Source organism: Lingula anatina, chromosome 10, assembly GCF_051362555.1.
Source record: "Lingula anatina isolate TDL-2025a chromosome 10, LinAna3.0, whole genome shotgun sequence".
In the NCBI taxonomy this organism is placed as follows: Eukaryota; Metazoa; Brachiopoda; class Lingulata; order Lingulida; family Lingulidae; genus Lingula; species Lingula anatina.
Genome location: NC_141776.1, coordinates 11,902,985 through 11,921,407, shown reverse-complemented (window position 1 = coordinate 11,921,407; position 18,423 = coordinate 11,902,985). Strand labels below are relative to the sequence as shown.

The window sequence follows — 18,423 nt, the reverse complement described above, 5'->3', positions numbered from 1 at the left end:
TTATAATCGATTTTGAAAGCAAAACGCCACTTAAGGCAGGTTAATTTATAATTAAATCTAAAATAAAACATAAATAATATACATCCGAGTGAAATCTCGCATGTCTCGCGAGATTTCATTTACACTTCCGGTACGTATGTTTTGCTGCGGTTTCAGAATGTAAGGTTATAACAAAGTTACAAGCGAGATAAACTTGATTGATTGACTAATGCTAAAAAATTTGTTTACATGTAACGTTGAGCAAGTATATTCCATACAGGTTCCATGATAAAGATCTGTTTATGTTTAGGCATGTGTTAGTAGAAATTAGAATAGGTCACAGTTCTGATTAAGAGGGATTTTAAGACAGACGGATATACCTAAAACTTCAAACCTTTTACTTTTTTATCTTCCGAAAACAGTAACTGTCTGTTTCTGAGAAAAAGACGTGCTCCACATCAACACGAATCATTGCTCAACCCGTCCCTGCATTTTAATGTAATCTTTACCCCCCTTTTTTTTGTATATTACAGATACTTTGCAAACAAGAGCAATTAATTGTCAAAAGAGATGGTAAGGGAAAGCTCAGATTCAGAGTCTGATTCAAGGTCAGATTCTGAATCAAGCAGTTCAAGTTCACAGAGTCCAAGAGACAGAAGGAATGGGAAAACTGACCAAAGGCATAGTTCGAGAAGTAGATCTAGAGAAAGACACTACAGATCCAATTCCAGAGAAAAGAATCGCAAGTATGATTCCCCTGACCGAAAGAAACTCCGTAGTAGTTCAAGATCTCCTGTTAGGAGAAAAAGGTCATTGTCTAAGTCCCCTGTGCGTAAGAGACGGTCAATTTCAAGGTCTCCTAAAAGAAGGAGGTCAAGGACACCAGTAAAAAGGAAATATTCTAGATCAAGATCACCCAGAAACAGAAAAAATTCTGGATCAAGATCACCAGTGAGGAAAAGACAGTCAAGGTCACCAGTGAGAAAGAGCAATTATAGATCACCCGTGAGCAAGAGTCAATCAAGATCACCAGTGAGCAAGAGACGCTCAAGATCACCAGTGAGCAAGAGACGCTCAAGATCACCAGTGAGCAAGAGACATTCAAGATCACCAGTGAGCAAGAGACGCTCAAGATCACCAGTGAGCAAGAGACGCTCAAGATCACCAGTGAGCAAGAGACGCTCAAGATCACCAGCGAGCAAGAGACGCTCAAGATCACCAGTGAGCAAGAGACGCTCAAGATCACCAGTAAGCAAAAGAAGATCCCCAGTAAACAAGAGACGCTCAAGATCACCAGTTAGCAAAAGACAGTCAAGATCACCAGTGAACAAGAGGCGGTCGAGATCACCAGTGAGCAAAAGAAGGTCAAGATCCTCAGTGAGCAAGGATCTGTCAAGATCACCAGTAAGCAAGAGACGATCAAGATCTAGCTCACCTATGAAAAGGAAGAAATCTATGTCAAGATCTCCAGTTAACAATAGACTTATGAACATTGCCATGAATTCAGAAAGGTCAAGATCCCCTGTACCTTTTAAACAGGAAAGGTAAGGTAATTTTAATGGTAAAATGAATAAAAAAAAAAATTTTGAGATGTGTGCCTTTATTATAATTAATGGGTCATATATAGAAAAACAGAAAACTGGAAATATTCAGTATAGGATTTATTTGAAAATATGAGTTTCTACTTTGAGGCATTGACTAAAAGAAATTTGAGGCTGTATGATTTGAAAACATAGTGAAGTTTTAGTTGATCTACATGTAAAAGAATGTTCTTTCACATTATGAGATTTGACTGTACAAGTTATAGCACATGTTACTTGATGTGGCGTAATGTTCTGCTTGAAAGTTGACAGCCAGAAAATACTAGAAAAGGATATTGAAACAGTCTTGTACCTATAAGAAAAAAATGCAAGCGTACTCTTTTTATTCTCCCAGAACTGACAGAGAGAATGGATTTTCTTCTGGGAATGACTTTCCACAAGACCCCAAGAAAAGTCAATGGCACCAACATGGACACCAAAGAAGACAGTTACCAGAGTCCTTGGAATTCTTGGAAAGGTAAGTGGGGTCTAGTTTTTTCCATGGGGTACTCTAACCTTTAAAGTTGCTTGTGCTATATATTCTTCGTGGTTAAAGATGCATACAAAGTCAATTTTTTGTCACAATAACCAACCAAATGCCAGCATATAGTTTCAAGTAGTATAACTAAGAGAATTACCAAAAGGCATTGTTTAATTTTACCCGAAAATGATGTTTGAATGGATTTTTCTGCTAGCATTCTAAGCTGTATGTCAATGGGGCAGGAAAGTAGGTCACGAAAGTAGGTTAAATTTACAACCAAAAATTTAAAGAAAGGAGCAGTCTAAAGGTCTTTTATCGCTGATCGAGTGATCTATTCAGTTTATCCCTTGGCATGTCGAATTTATTTGAGTCATATAAGAATCTAGTTGAAGTGGTTTACATGTGTAACTGGGAATCCACACTCCACGGATGCTCGGTTCGTATGTACCTTAAAGATTTTAGCCCCTTGATCAAATTTATGGTGACTAGGTTTTTTTCATGTCAGTGAGTTCTTAGAATTTTATTCAATTAAACAGATGATTATTATATGAAATTTTATCATTTTTTTCGAAAAACAAAAAAGAAAATTTTTATTGGAAAATTTATCTAATTATTTTTGAATTATTCAGTTCGTCGAGCTTTTTATTCATTTCTGATATAGAGCATTATAGCTGAAAACCACCACCAGTGATGAGATGAACAGTACATTTAATATTTTATCAGACCCAAGTCATCAGGCCCGTTAAGGTTAAAGTTGAATATCATAGTTAAGAGCGTTTAATTATGTTCATGTCTCCGAAGATTTCAAGCTTATATCTGTTGAACCAAAAATCATATTAAAATATAATGGAACAAAGACATTCGTGTGTTGAAACTTGACCTGTTTTAGCAAGCTCTTTATTTTGAATACTCCACAAACTTTAATTTTCCACATCACAGGAGAAGGCGTGAAAGAGAAAAGATTGGAGAAGTGGGCGCGTTAGAGGTGTGGGGGAGATCTCCGTCACCCGACCACGTGGACCATGTTTGGCTGGCAGCAGAGACTGATAATAAAAAGGGAAATTCTGAATCCGAATCTGAAACAGAGTCATCGGAGGAAGAGAAAAAGAAGAAGAAAAAGAGAAAAAAGGATAAAAAGAACAAGAAGCACAAAAAGAAAAGGTACAAAGATTAAATTGGGATGATAAATGAATTTTTAAAAATCTTTTTAAAAAATACTCTTCAAAATTGATCTTATTTTTAAAAAAACAATCAATTAAAATTAAATCGATTAAAAGGTTGATTATTTTTGCTTCAAATTGCTAATTCTGTATAAAAACTAATTGAACAATAGAAATGTTAATATATTGAGATTACTAATTCTGTATAGCAATTGAAAATTGGTATGGTGCCTGTGGAACAAAGGAAAATAACTATAGAGGAGTCACATGGAGCATATTTATATAGAAAATTGTTTGTTTGCCTTAATAACCCTTTCAACTTTTCTTACTAGTAAAAAATCTAAGAAAGCTAAAAAGACCAGAACCAAAAAGAAGAAAAAGAAGAAGGAGGAGACTGAGTCAGAATCTGAGGACAGTGACACTGATATGGAAGAGTGGGTGGAGAAGAAAAGTAAGAAAGTTAACAGTTTTCCTTTATGTTAAGTTCAGGTTCCTTTAGGAAAGTCATCTGTTACTAGTAATGAGAACATCCAGAAAATGCAAAAACAAAATAATTGATGTAAGCACAGTTTTAATGGTTTAAAATTTTAATTTCTCACTATTGATTGTTTCACTGATTCAGAACCTAACTACAAAAATTTATCTTTAAACTTTGATACGTCAAAACCCTGCAGGCATCTCGGAAGTTACTGGTCTAAGCTGTAAAATGTACTAACTACAAGTGATATTGTTGTGCATGTATTGTTGTGCATATTTTGAGTCTGTGTTGTGTTTTAGTTGGCTCTGGTAAGAAGAAACCAGAAGAAGAAGATGTGGTTGGGCCCATCTTGGATGGAGGGGACGGGTCGGGACAGGCTAAATTAGAGTAAGTTGGGGAGCTAAAGTATTAATTTGAATTTTGTTTATTTTATTTTATTTTTTTTTTTAAACTAAAAGTATGTTTGGGTAAAGAAAAGCATTGTCAGTCAGAGAGAGTTGGACTTGCGTGAAGGTAAACAAATTTTCTCACTCTCATTTAAACTTGGGACAATATATATATATATATACTGACCAATAATATATATGCTCCTCACAATACTCATCAGAAATTTTATCAGCATTGTGGGTTATGTAATTATATATTAAATCGTACCAAGTGAATTTTGTTATGTGCTGCAGATTACTGTAAAATTATAAGACTAGATAAGATCATTTGTAATCGTCCATTTCATGTTACATAATTCACATAGGGTGTTTATATTTTTGCTCTGTACATGATTGCCTTTATTTGATAGTTCTAAATTGATGAAATTTAAGCTCATCATTGCAAAGCATTAAATATTAAAAGTACATCATAAAACAGAAAAGAATTGTATTGTGGATGATCCATTTGATTAAGTCCTGATTTAAAAATATTCAGTAAGTTAAGTTAAACATACTTGAGTTGTGTTCATGCATTTCTTGGATCCCAGTTTTTACTGTTACCCTTTAACTCATTAAAAACCACTTTATGTAATCATTTCAGTTTTGGCCGAGCTCTTTTGCCAGGAGAGGGCGCTGCCATGGCAGCTTACATAGCAGAAGGCAAGAGGATCCCAAGAAGAGGTGAAATTGGTCTGACTCCAGACGAGATTGACAAGTTTGAAGATTCTGGATATGTCATGAGTGGGAGCAGGTATGATTGCAGTTGATTGAGCCAATAATAAGGAAACTGATAGTTATAAGAATTATAATAATAATAATTATTATTATTATTGAATATACCACAATCCAGAGAGGTGTACATACCTTGCATGAATACAAGTAGGTGTCACATAATGAGGGGTGTCTTTAACGTGTACCAAGGTGGATTATGAAAAATGACCCCAGGCATTGTTGTAATTTACTTTCATGCTTGACATGCAGTTATTGAAGATAACATCACATCTTTATATCTTTTGTTCTTGACATTGGAAATGTTACAAGGTTTGCTATTACAATGATTTTTAGCATGGCTTTGATTAACCAGCAGATGTTCCTTCTTAAGGCAAATAAAAATACAATAGACAGCCCCCAATACCTTGTTTAAGCTGTGCAGTTTTCACCAATTTTCCATAAAAATAATAATTATTACTCTTATACTTGCATTTCAGGCATCGGCGTATGGAAGCCGTCCGTCTCCGTAAGGAAAACCAGATATACAGCGCAGATGAAAAGCGTGCCCTGGCCAACTTTAACCATGCAGAGCGATCCAAGCGTGAAGGAAGAATACTGTCACAATTCAAAGAACTGGTCAAGAAGAAGACAAGCTGATAGAACTGAACAATATGGACTAAGTTAATATTCGTTCAGGACCAAATACGTTGTTAAAGCTGATGTATATATATTCTGGACTAATTCCTGATGTTGAGAATTGCAACTAATAAAATTGTGGTTTTATGGCTTCTGTTTTGGGATAAATAAGAGCATTATGAAAGATAGTTTCCTCGACACATCAGTCGGATAAAAACTTATTCACCAAGGATTGACTGTTTCAATAAAGTTGAGCTAAAATAATAAAGTAATAAAAATAATTATTATATTGTTGTTACACTATTCCAATTTGTTAGCATTGCCAGCATTGACAGTTTTACAAATAAATTTCTTATACATGTAAATCCAACTTTCTAAAATCTCTTATACAACTTATCTAAATCTATCTAATACTTGCGTGGCTAGTTTTAGATTTAGCAAGCTGGAAATGTAATATTTTAACTTTAAAAAACTTTAGAAATGGAAATTTTAGACTTGCCTAAGAATAAATCCTGTGTGTTGGGGGACGGGGTGGACAAAGCGACTTAAAAAAGTTTTTTAGTCTTATGAGGTCACTTTTTTGCAAATAAAAGTGATAATATGAAACAATCTAGTAAAGAAAAATGGGGACGTTTCATAGGTCTTAATTCATAATAGTATATTACGGAAATTTTTAAAAAGAGAGCAATTAAAGGGCATGACATAAGTAAATGCTTGTAGGTGTGTTTATTACATTCAGTCAATCTCAATATTTGAAATCTATACACTGCTTAATAAATATTAAACAATATATCCAAAGTCCTGCTGTGTGCTTGCTACAGATTGGCAATAAAAGCCTGTAAGACTGTTCATTTAAGAAATAAATACAGACTTTTGTTCCAAGTTCTATTTGCTGCAGTAAAGACCCGTGGGCTGTCACCTATACACAAAAAGTTCTTGCTTGCATAAGAAGACTATACAAAAATACCAAGGCTTAATTTGGTAAATTTTGAATCAAAATTAAAAAGCACTGTTCAGTTGCTCATCAAGCTGTCAATGTGAAAAAGACCACAGATGCAGCAGAGAGCTTACAATACTTTAAATTTGTAACTAAATCCAGAGAATACAAAAGTGAAGTTGTTATTAATAAATCTACATGGATAGGCAAATTTACATCAGCCTAATAATCTACACTACTAACAAGTACCTTGTATACCATATAACTATGCACAACAACTGAAAGTAACAAGCTTCATACAGTTTCTTATAACATTTTTTAAAACTCCATTACTAATGGCATCCTGTGAGTAAAGCCCCCATCTTACACTTATGTCATGGTATTTACAAGTTTGTAATGACAACAACAGGGATGGAACTGCCATTCAGTGAAAAAGTCTGAAAATATGGCTTGGGGGTCCAGGGGGCCCTCTACATCAACCTCTAAAGTGATATTTTTGGCTCCCAAGAAGTTGGTAATCCACTGATAGATGGAAAAATCTCATTACAGCAACATATCAACAAGAGACAAAATTTGGAAAAACATTTCAAGACATATTGTTCCATTATCAAATAAACAAATTGATGACAACATAACCTCCTCAGTTGAGGGAAGCTTTTATTGTCCCTTCTAGCACAGACTGGCACTGTTATTTACTGTGATTACATCTTTCTGGTCTTCAGTTCATCACAGCATGCTGGAATCTACGTCTAGGAAATAAATCAATAAGTATTTGGGTTAAAAAACTGCAAAGATATTAGATTTTCATTGTGGTAAACTGCCTTATGTTTTTCATGTAAATCTTGATAGAGGTTTGGCCAGGTAATCAGAGAACATGGTTGAATGATATGGTTCATCACACGACATACTGTACATGTTTTGGTGCACTATAGAAAGTTATAATATTTGACATCATATGGATTTATAAACAAAAATGGGTAATCCACTAAGGCAATACTCACCTGAATCAAAATCTAGTTTCCTGGGATGAGGGTCCCCAATTCCCTCTATATCAACATCACCCTCGGGTGCATTTAGTGCACTCAATGTTACCTCTGAAATTATTGACCAAGCGTGAGATGTGAAATGTTAGATTTATCATTTATCATCATTGTCTCTTGTGTAATGATGGTAAAAAAATGAATCAAATGTAACTGAAGTTGAGGCTTGATGAGTCAAGATAAAGGCATTTTGGTGGAGGGTCAAAAAGTCTTGCTTCATATCTTTAAATAAAGTTGCTTTAGAAACGTTTTTTTATCTTATTTTATTTTATTTTATTTTTATTTTTTTTAAAGAAAATGTGTAATAAAATCTCCAAGAGTTTCTCACCAGCTGTCTTCTGTTTCTTTGCTTGAGGCTCTCCTCTTCCGGAAGCTTGCTGCTTCTGTGTAGTTTTCTTTGGAGATTTCTCTTCTGCAGGGACTGGCAGTCCAGCATCTTCATAAGCTTTCTTACGAAGCTGAGCTTTTATTTGAGAACTGTAAAATATCAATATTTTTCTTTGAGAACTGTAAAATATCATTATTTTTCTATTTATTATCTACCTACGTTCTCAGAGAACCAATTAAGCTTTTTTCTGAGAACTGCAAAATATCAATATCTATTCAATACTGCTGATCTTTTTTTTTTTTTGTTGAGAATTACAAAAAATTTATTTACTTTCTTGTTGAGCTAAGTTCTTATCTCATAAGTGGCATATAATGCAAAACATAAATCTCTACTAATTCATTTCAGTAACAGAAGATGTTTATAATGACTATGACTCAACAGGTATAAATATACAATGCACAATATATTTTGAAAAAAAATCTTCAAGATAAGTAGTTTTTATGTACAATACATATGATAATTATTTCAAGTTGATTCCCCCACATAATTATCAAAATAAAAATCAAACTGATGCGATTCTTACACTGTTCTTGACTTAATGACATCGCTGATTTTGTCCAGGTCTTCACCAAATCTTTTCACTGTTTTCCTCAGCATTTCAATCTCTGCATCTGTCCATTTGCCACTATGCAATTAAAAATGAAAATCTGATGATTAGGATAATTACACAAAAAATATGATATCATTCTCAACCTTCAGAGTTTTAAGAATCACTGCATATTGAAAAAAATGCAACACCCCCTCCCCCTCTTAAAACTCTGCCTTTTACAAATCACCCAGTAGATGTTTCTGCAACAGGATGCAGTTTTATGGCCAGTTTAAATCTCTTGCCCCCCCCCCCTTCCGCACACACAAATTAACACACACACACAAACCTGCTTGGAGTTGGTTCTGCTGCAGGATGCAATTGCATGGTCAGCTCACCAAGCCTGTTAAAAGCTGCCCCAGCAGCTATGAAGATCTCCCCAACCTGTAATAGATAAATAAATTTAAACAAGTATTGGTTAAAATAAATCCACTATCGATTTGAATTATAAACAGTGTTTAAAACACAACACAGCACAGACATTGTGCACCGAGTTGTACGATTTGTTCTCAAATTTTGCCATTCAGCGATATGTCAAAAAATCGTACCTTGCTTGCGGAGCTCATCCTCTCACCATGCGTTTACCAATGCAATAAAAAAGATGTTCTATTTCTCTTTATTTACATGTTATTGCTTTGCGACTGATGAGCATGTCACTGTTTCGCGGCTTAGCGGAAGTTGTGCCGGTGTCGGATGCGAGGCTCTTAGTCTCCAAACTACAGTATGAAATAAATCGTCAAAATGCTCGCAATTCAAAGTTATATAAATCATATACACCAAATGCAATATTTGTGCATAATTTTTATACTCAGACAGCACATATTATTTGAATATACCGTATAAAAGATAAATGATATATAGTGTATATTAGCAAATGTCACAAGACTACCAAGAGATTATCGTACTCACAATCACATGACTTCAAGATGGAGGACCAGGAAAAGAAGCCGCTGTTGGGAGACAGAGACAATGGACCAGTTGTCGCAGTTCCAGAAGACGATGTTGTCCTCGAAGGCTGTGGTGGAACGTTGGCATGCGATCCTAGAAGGGCACTTCACAAATACCTTATACTTATCATTATGTGCTTCCTTAGCTTTGGTAAGAAATGCGTTATTTTATCGTCTGCATCCATGATCCACAAATAAAATGAACGTGGGGGAGTTTCAGTATTTCGGATCGTTGATGTTTACCCACTTTTTATTAACATTAGCTTATGTTTTTTTTTTTTTTTGGAGTTGGTGGTTATAATTTCGTGATAGAGGCCAAGAAACTCCAGTTTTCCACAACTGTGGAACCAGGGTTTTTATATTAAGGCGGAGATGGAAGGAGTGTGTGTGTGTGAGAGAGAGATCGAGAGTTGTGGGTGGGGGTGTTGGTGCTACTGCTAAGAAAAACTGAGTTTAAAGGGGCATGGGGAGGAAGAATTCTGTTTGCTTAGTCCGCTGTCAAAAACATATGAAGGGAAACCAAGGGTGGGGGCGCAGTGGCACATACATGTACTGTATAGGAGGATTTATATGGGATCAGTCACTGTTACCAGATATAGTTCATTCTGGTTATCTGAATAACATTATGATGATGTAGACTATTGTAGATGAATCTCAGATGTCTGATATTAAGTGCAAACCCACAAAATATGTTTGATAAATGTCCCATTTAAGTTCGAAATGTGTCATTGTAGTTTGTTTTTTAACATTCTTTTTAAATACTGTACTTGTACAGGTGGTTGCCATTACTTTTATGGATATTTGGTATTTTCAGGGAGTTATTTCTGCTATGACAACCCAGCAGCCTTGCAGGACACTATGCTCAAAGACCTGAACATCAATGAGTCCATTTACATGTTGTTCTATTCCCTGTACTCCTGGCCCAATGTGATTTTGTGTTTCTTTGGAGGTTTTCTGATTGACCGTGTCTTTGGTATTAGACTCGGGGCAATTATTTTCAGTTTGTTTGTCACTGCTGGTCAGGTAGGTTGCTGATTATATAGATTTGTGTATTTCTTTTTTATGATATTTATTTTAAGATATTTATTTATTTATTTACTCAATAATTGTCTGATACTCTTGGCCATGACTGAATTTTTTTCAAAAAGTGTACAAATTTACAATTTTATCACCCATCATTTAGAATTAACTAATATAAGTCAGTCTAGCAAAAAGTCCTATGGTTTGGCAAACTCTTTATAACTGCCTGTCCAAATATCCAGCTGTATTTTGAATTTTTCAGCACCATGTTTGCAGATTGTTTTAGATCTTTCACAACACGTTGTTTTGATAGTAAAATCCATTGCATAAGTTTATGATAGTCTTTATCATGATAAAAGATATTGATTTTTATTGTACTAGTAAGTGGATTTCACTTATGTCTACATTTTGTATATAAAAGACACATAGTTATAGTTATTTAATTCTTTCTTTGCAGGTAGTCTTTGCATTAGGGGCATTTTTTAACCTTCCAATTGTTATGCATATTGGAAGATTCATATTTGGGTATGTGAAAGATTTTTATTTGTTTTGAATCATTTAAATTTTGTAAATAGTGAAACAAGTATTTGAATTGTTCTTAACACTAATTCTTTTTTATTTTAACATTAATTAAATCGTAAAGTGACTTTCTTTCACTTTTTAGTTAAAAAAACAGAATTTGACATTTTGAAAGAGCATTTTTTGCAACAGCCTCAACCATGTACAGTTTACCACTGATATTTACTTCTCATAAACCCTTTGAGCTCTCAAAATTGTTGGTCAAATTTTAAACAATTTTTCATCTTCAGAATTGGTGGAGAGTCTCTGTGTGTGGCCCAAAACACATACGCGGTCAGCTGGTTCAAGGACAAGGAATTGAACATGGTATTTGGGCTGCAGCTTAGTTTCTCAAGAGTGGTAAGTGGTCAATCCAAAATATTACACAAAGAAATAAACAAAGGGAAATCTGTCTGTCCAGAAAATAAAAATGGCTTACCAAAAAACAAAAAAACTAAAAAAAAAATTAGATCGTTATCAAAAATGTTATTCAATGCAAGGAAAAAGTTACAGCGTTGCAAGATGTTGCTGCAAGATGTTTATTCAATGACAATATCCATATGTGACAGACTAGTACTATTTTAACTGTCAGAACATGAATATATATTATATATATCTAAACATTTTAGGGAAGTACAGTAAACATGAATATCATGCAACCTCTATATGATGCGATGAAGAAATCATTTCCAGATCAGCAAGGTTATGTGATTTTAGGAGGCACACTCATGATTGGTGAGTTTATTTATTTATTTATTTATTTATTTATTTATTTAATTTTTATTAATTTTATTGTCAGTATGATTTTCCTGATATTGTATAAAATTGTCCATTTTCAGGTGTTGATTTCTGTACAGCTCCCTTATTTATTTATTTATTTAATTATTTATTTATTTATTTATTTTGTGACAGTATGAATTGTCCAAGTATTATGTATAAAATTGTCTGTGTTATAGCTTCCTCATTTATTTATTTATTGTCAAGATAATTTCCAGATCTCTATAAAATGTCTGTTTACAGGTGTGGGTTTCTGTATAGCTTCCTTGTTTTGTTCCTTCGCATTGGCATATTTTGACAAAAGATTAGAAAGAATCCTCAGGAAAGAAGAAGCAAAAACAGGTTGGTGGCATATTTTAAGCTCAGACATACCACATTATACTCACAAATAACAGAAAAATTAATATTTAAATCATAATGTTCTCTTCTGTTTTAGTTACAACAGTTACCATTTAAGTTACACATTTTAAGCTATAAAATGAATTTCAAAGGTAGATCTTGATATGGGCAAAAAGTGAATTTTTGGCAGTTTCAGCAGTTTGCCCTTAACTTACCATCTATGGGTACATTCAGAACAGCAAACTAACAGATCTGCAGATCTAATATAGTGACCCACTTAAAAAAACTCCTGGTTAGACGCTGAATAGATTCCCCACAGAGATTATGCAACAAGCATTCAAGTGGGTTGGCCATATTTGATCCTTATTCATATTTATGTGCTTATATATTGTAATTCAGTGAGCCGTTGGATAGGGTATACTTGAGGGGATTTAGTGAAAAGTGCTGAAATTTTAAAGAATTTTAAAGATTCGCCATTTGTATGTCTTACATGTGTATATAAGATCTATTTTTACATTTTATGAATATCTTTTAATTTTTCATATATGAAAATATCAAATTTGTATTATATATCTTCAGATGAACTGTTCTCTCTTTAAATGTCAGATGTCATAAACTACACAGCGACCCTATCTCCTCAAGCACATGGCTGATGCATTTTTCATATATCTATCTTTAATTTAATCTTTCCAGGAGAAGTGATATCTTTACGAGACATCAAAGACTTTCCCGCCAGCGTGTGGCTGATGTGTATTATCTGCGTGGCATATTACGTGGCTGTATTTCCTTTTATTGGGCTCGGGCTGTAAGTACCAGTTTTTAATAATAATACTAATTTTATAATGAGTTCTTCTAAACTAAGCCCAACATTTGCTCTGCTCTGCAGACAAAATATACATACAGACATGCCGTCTTAAATATAAATTACTAAAAGCTATACAATCAAAATCGTAGCATAGTATACCATTCTCTTTCTAACTTATAAGTTATTTTAGCAATGATGGGTAATTACCATTTATAGTTTTATGGTTGATACTTGGACACATCATCATTCATGGAACAATCAGTATTGTTATAAACTACATGTATGCATTGCTAAAACATGGGTTTGATATAAATTAAACTAAATTACTAAAGCCTGGGAAGCTATAATATAGAAATTTAGATAAAGTTTGTGGTATGTATACTATTGCTACTTGAATTGGGATTGATTAATGAAATAGCATGTATGATAAGGTCACTCTAAATAGTCAATATTATCCCTCTGTTGTCCAATAATTAAATTAAATTTAAAATTGAGTGAAAAGTAAAAGCACAGTGAAAGAAATGAAGAAATACCCCAGCCTTTGCTTTTACTCTTGTAATTTTTGTCTTTCAGAGTTTTCTTTGAAATGAAATTTGGACTTTCTCCAAGTGCAGCAAGTGCTTGTAATAGGTATGTGCTTCTTTGTATTTAATATTTATGTATGACTGGTGTAGTCTTTAAAATAAATTCATAGAATATTTTCTCCAGTTGGCTCACATTGTTGATATGCTTTTACAGTTGCTGATAAGCTACTGGTAGTTTACTCTGATTAAAAATGAAAAGTATTCAGCTAAGTTTTATCTGTTTATGTTATATTTATTAAATTTTAAAATTATGACAGTAACTGTTATCCTTTTAACATTTCATATGGCATATCTGGAGTTTCAAAGGCGATATTGGCTAACTTCTTAATTTTCCATCTTACCTGAATTTGCAGATATTATATATCAACATGTATTTATAAAGAATGCTTTAGTTTTATGTTATTTATTTTTCTTTCAGTGTTGTTTATATCATCTCAGCGGGTGCCTCCCCTCTGTTTGGTTTCTGTATAGACAAGCTAGGCAAGAATATCTTCTGGGTTATCACTGGGGTCATCATCACGTTAGCTTGCCATGCCTGTCTTGCATTTACCTGGATAAATCCTTTTGTTCCCATGGTTGGTTCTTTTATATAAGGAATTATTGTTTTATATAAAATAAGCAATTTGTTTTAATACCAATGTATGTATGTGTGCAAGTAAGCAGGATTTTTGAGTAACATGAATCATGTTATTTTATGTTTCATAATCATGATGGTGCTTTAATATTCTCAAAGCCACCACTCTGTTACTGTGGTGAAAATCGCATTAAAAATTCCTAAACAATGATTGAGCAATAATCTTTTTTTTATTTCATCAGCTGTCTTGATTAAAGTTGTACATTCAAAACATAGACTGTTGTCATATTGATTTTACGATTTTAAAACATTTTTTCAGGTGATTATGGGATTTTCTTACTCCATTTTGGCCAGTGCATTGTGGCCTATCGTTGCCATGGTAGTGCCTGAACATCAGCTTGGAACAGCTTATGGGATGTAAGTTTGATGCCGGAAAATATATTAATTTGAGCACGCATTCTATAAATCTAAAAAGAAATGAGATATTTGCAACTATTTTCCATAGCATTTGGTGTTTGTTTACTTGCACATAATTCATTGTCATTTTCTTTTATTTATATCTAAACTGTGATCTTGGATATTTTGGATATTTTTCTTTTTCATGATTTGAAATCAAGTTGTTTTTTATCTTGTTAAATAGGAAGTGTAATATAAAGTTGTTAGACATCTTCATTGTTAGTTTATACCACCCATGCAGATACCTCAATAGTTGCTGGGGCCATATGTGCAAAATACACAGTACTCCAGACAGTTTTGAAGCAGTATGGACACCTTTCCTATTAATATCAAAAAATTATCACTAATCTTCTAGAGCTAGGTTTTATACTTTTTGTATCATAAAAATCTTAATTTCTTTCTTTCTTATATTTTATTTGTTTATTTGCAGTATGCAAGCTGTACAAAACCTGGGTCTGGCGGTGATTTCCATGGTGTCCGGCATGATTCTGGACTCCAAAGGTTATCTGGTGTTAGAAGTGTTCTTCCTCATATGGTTGTGTGGTAAGTGTCACAGTGTCACACCCAACACAATGCTTAGTACAGTGTCACACCTAACAAAATGTATGTCATTATTTATATAATGGATTACACACAGTGTTTGGTCCAATGTCACACCTGATAAAGTTTCACACTCCACCCTGTGTATGTAAGTCTTGGCACAACATCACACCTAACAAAGTGTCACAATGAACCAATATTTCACCTAACACAAAGTCAAATTTATACAATGCCACTCTGAACCAAATTCCACCAAACACTATGTCATAATTAACAAATTGTCACACTTTTAAGTGTGTTAAAACACAATGCCTGACTAAAAACAATGCCAAACAAAACAAAGTTAGGCACAGTGCCAAGGTTCACTTATAAGCACAATGTCAAACACAATGCATTGTAACACCTTAGAAAGTGACTTAACATTATAGCAACTTCTTTTTTTTTCTCTTTTAGTTGCCTTAATAGCATCAGTACTGTTGTACCTAGTGGATGCAGCTAAAGGTTTGTATTTTATCTTTTTTCCCCCCAATTTTATCATTCTGAATTTAGAATAAAGGTTTCTTAAGGTATAGAATGAAGTTTCAGTAAACTAGGAAATTCGGGTTTTGTATAATTTATTGCACCAAAAGATATGCATGCATGTGACTTCTAGAAGTGCCATGTCTGTTTCAATTTTTTTTTTTTTTTTTTTTTTTGCTATTTTTGAGATATATAATCTTGTAATATTATTTGTTGCCTCTATAATTTTTTTAAAGTTAGTTTTAAAACATTTGAATATTGGATTAATGTATATTTTTCACAAATTGCATGAAGCTAAAATATCTTTTTCAATATTTTCAAGGAGGACATATCAACTTATCTGGCTTCCAGAGGAGAAAAATACAGAAGGCAAATGAAGAAGCAGATGAAAAATCCAAATAAATTAACTTGGACTGTTTTATTTACCGCTAGCTAAACCAGATTTCTGATAGATGCAATGCTTACTGTAGCATTTAAAGTGGCATCAATATATATTTTTGATTCAGAAACGGGTTAAAAAAACATTATTCTCCTGAACAATGACTTGGCAAGAACTTGCTTGCTTGTTTGCGGCAGCCATGAAATTTTGCTAAGGGTGGTGCTAAAGTTGAAACATTATTCATATCACAGTTTTGATGATCTGATCTCTCCACAGGACTTACTGGTATCTAAGAAAATTATGCATGAAATCCTTTTTTTTTTAAGTTGTGAATTGAGAAGTAGACTAAGTGGGTTTTCTTGAATGGATCAGAGATAAAGGGAAACTGTTGCACTATAGATGCCTGCCTCCTAACATGGTCACATTGGGACTGAAAATTTTCTTCGTGTTGCACAAATATTTGACTCAAACAATGTACATAGAGTGTTACAAAATTTAACTTTTCAGATCCTACAATCAAAGCTGTATCTTATAGAGCTTTTGGTCATTCCGTGACCTTCCAAGGTGTGCGTTACTATAAGACTGAGCACTGTTCACTAATGTCTCAGTAATAGTGCTGTTCTATATGTTATATGTGAGACAATTGGTGTCTCATCCCCTCTCGGTTCAGCCTTGGGTTGTGGGCATGGATATACATGTAGGTTGACACCCCCCAATTTTATCATTCTGAATTTATAATAAGGGCTTCTTTAGGCATAGAAGAAAGTTTCAGAAAACTGGGCAATGTGGGTTTTGTATAATTTATTATGCCAATTGGTGTTGACACCTTACCCCCCCACCCCCACCCCCCCCACCCCGCCCACCCACCCCCCCCCCCACCCCACCCCATACCATACCATGAGGGGCCATGAAAAGATTAATCTTATAACATGATCAAAAGACTACACAGATGAATTTCCACAAGAATGTTCATATAGGTTTCAGAAAATACCAAAGAAAACCTCTGTTCCAGAAGATTCGTTTCAGATCAGGAGGCTACATCAGATATACCACGATATACCATGTGTTTAATCTCCCTGCAGCTGCAAATGATGTTGTTACTGATTTTTTTTTTTTTTTACATTAGATTGAATCAGCCATTCAGAAAATTTATGTTCTGGTAGACGGCAGCTAAAACCCAATTCATTAGTTGTAGATGTCCAGTATATTACCAAGTCATCAGCAAATTACTGTAATATGAGAAAACTGAATGTAAAAAAGTCTTCTGATAATGAATTTTACTCATATGCTGTGATGATTCAACACTTCTATGGTACTTATATTTAAGAAAATGGCAATCAAATTACCTCTGTGTCATTGAGTTTTGAAGGAACATGTGATTTATTGTAAAAGAAAGGACTTCCAAATCCAATATTTACAACTATTGCAGCTAAGTGCATTTTGTATTCTTTGGGTGAAAAGAAGCCTTTCTCCCTCTGCTTATTTGTAGCCGTACACTGTACACAATGAAAAATAAGTTAGGCAAAGGTAAGCTGTTTGCCAATTTGTCTTCTAGTAAAAGCATTCATGACAAAATTTAATATATAGAACTACACATATTTGCATAAGCTTGTTAGATGATAGAAGTATATCACTTAAGACAAAATTTCACGGTTAGTGTGATATATTTCCATTTTGATTTTGTCATATAATTACATTCATTTCCCTTAAGTGTAGCATACCTAAAATCATTGACGACTGAGGAAACAAAAGTGGTAGAAGAAACTGCCATACTTGGACAGTTGTATTGAATATATGAGTTTGATAGTAGGTTGAGTCAACAAAACCAAACTTTTTCTTATTAAGATTTGTGCCAAGGAAACCATTCATTTACTTATTTTTCATCACTATATTGATTTTGTGTCACCATTAATGATTTAAATATGAATTTCAGTCCCTTGCAACCACAAAATATATGGGACCAAAGCCATTTGTACATAAATTACATTTTATTCAAAGCAGAAACTGTGCATTAAGAATATCAAAACTTATGAAATATTTAAAGATGAATAAAATAATTGAATGAAAAAGCTTTTTTTCTGTTTAACTGGTCCAACTGGATCATTATTGATTTTAAAAAATAGCTAGGTCGTGTTGTGAGGAGGAGAGACTGAGACTCGGATATCCCTCGTGAGTAAAAAGTCGAAGTTGACTGCGATAAAGGAACTTTTAACTGGTCCATCTGCCTCATCAACTAATTTAAAAATGGACAATTGATCAGGATTGTTTCTGATTCAGACCCATCCGGGTTCCCCTTTTACAAAGGAGGAAAAAAGACTTCATGGGCTGTCCGTATTCGCAAAGCGGGGAAAAAACTGGGGCATATTTCATTCCGTTAATGGTACCCTATTTTGGGGGCCTTCTTATCCGCCTGATTTCAATCCCATCTAGGACTCTAGCTAGGCCGTGCTGTGAGGAGAAGAGAGATCCAGCCGACTACACTGGATACACTAAGGCCCCGTTCACATGACAAGTCTATTTTCTA

General features: G+C 33.9%; 3 protein-coding genes across 3 annotated transcripts; 2 read left to right on the top strand and 1 right to left on the bottom strand.

The window, feature by feature from the left end:
* The first annotated feature begins 138 nt into the window (after positions 1–138).
* LOC106181393 (uncharacterized) lies at positions 139–5,732 on the top strand. Its single transcript, XM_013565766.2, has 8 exons — positions 139–159; positions 513–1,523; positions 1,915–2,037; positions 2,980–3,201; positions 3,533–3,651; positions 3,978–4,065; positions 4,705–4,854; positions 5,312–5,732. Exons 2-8 carry the CDS (start codon positions 550–552, stop codon positions 5,469–5,471), a joined length of 1,836 nt encoding a protein of 611 aa, XP_013421220.2. The 5' UTR covers positions 139–159; positions 513–549; the 3' UTR covers positions 5,472–5,732.
* Positions 5,733–6,157: 425 nt separating this feature from the next.
* LOC106181404 (BPTF-associated chromatin complex component 1) lies at positions 6,158–9,108 on the bottom strand. Its single transcript, XM_013565778.2, has 6 exons — positions 8,950–9,108; positions 8,691–8,785; positions 8,339–8,440; positions 7,756–7,904; positions 7,389–7,481; positions 6,158–7,136 (listed from the first exon to the last, which is right to left on the bottom strand). The coding sequence occupies exons 1-6, from the start codon at positions 8,965–8,967 to the stop codon at positions 7,114–7,116; spliced, it is 480 nt and encodes a 159-aa protein (XP_013421232.1). The 5' UTR covers positions 8,968–9,108; the 3' UTR covers positions 6,158–7,113.
* Positions 9,109–9,297: 189 nt separating this feature from the next.
* On the top strand, positions 9,298–17,968 carry LOC106181413 (lysosomal dipeptide transporter MFSD1). Its single transcript, XM_086996786.1, has 13 exons — positions 9,298–9,499; positions 10,163–10,375; positions 10,830–10,893; positions 11,178–11,286; positions 11,556–11,661; positions 11,947–12,045; positions 12,736–12,847; positions 13,421–13,477; positions 13,850–14,006; positions 14,325–14,422; positions 14,892–15,004; positions 15,455–15,502; positions 15,843–17,968. Exons 1-13 carry the CDS (start codon positions 9,328–9,330, stop codon positions 15,920–15,922), a joined length of 1,428 nt encoding a protein of 475 aa, XP_086852912.1. The 5' UTR covers positions 9,298–9,327; the 3' UTR covers positions 15,923–17,968.
* Positions 17,969–18,423: the final 455 nt, after the last annotated feature.

Coding starts and splice junctions, on each gene's coding strand:
- LOC106181393 (XM_013565766.2), top strand. CDS start 550: ATGGTAAGGGAAAGCTCAGATTCAGAGTCTGATTCAAGGTCAGATTCT. Junction 2,038..2,979: donor TCCTTGGAATTCTTGGAAAG/GTAAGTGGGGTC, acceptor TCCACATCACAG/GAGAAGGCGTGAAAGAGAAA. Junction 4,855..5,311: donor TATGTCATGAGTGGGAGCAG/GTATGATTGCAG, acceptor CTTGCATTTCAG/GCATCGGCGTATGGAAGCCG.
- LOC106181404 (XM_013565778.2), bottom strand. Junction 7,482..7,755: donor AAAGAAACAGAAGACAGCTG/GTGAGAAACTCT, acceptor CAATAATTTCAG/AGGTAACATTGAGTGCACTA. Junction 7,137..7,388: donor GAAACTAGATTTTGATTCAG/GTGAGTATTGCC, acceptor TTTATTTCCTAG/ACGTAGATTCCAGCATGCTG.
- LOC106181413 (XM_086996786.1), top strand. CDS start 9,328: ATGGAGGACCAGGAAAAGAAGCCGCTGTTGGGAGACAGAGACAATGGA. Junction 13,478..13,849: donor GCAGCAAGTGCTTGTAATAG/GTATGTGCTTCT, acceptor TTTTTCTTTCAG/TGTTGTTTATATCATCTCAG. Junction 14,423..14,891: donor CTTGGAACAGCTTATGGGAT/GTAAGTTTGATG, acceptor GTTTATTTGCAG/TATGCAAGCTGTACAAAACC.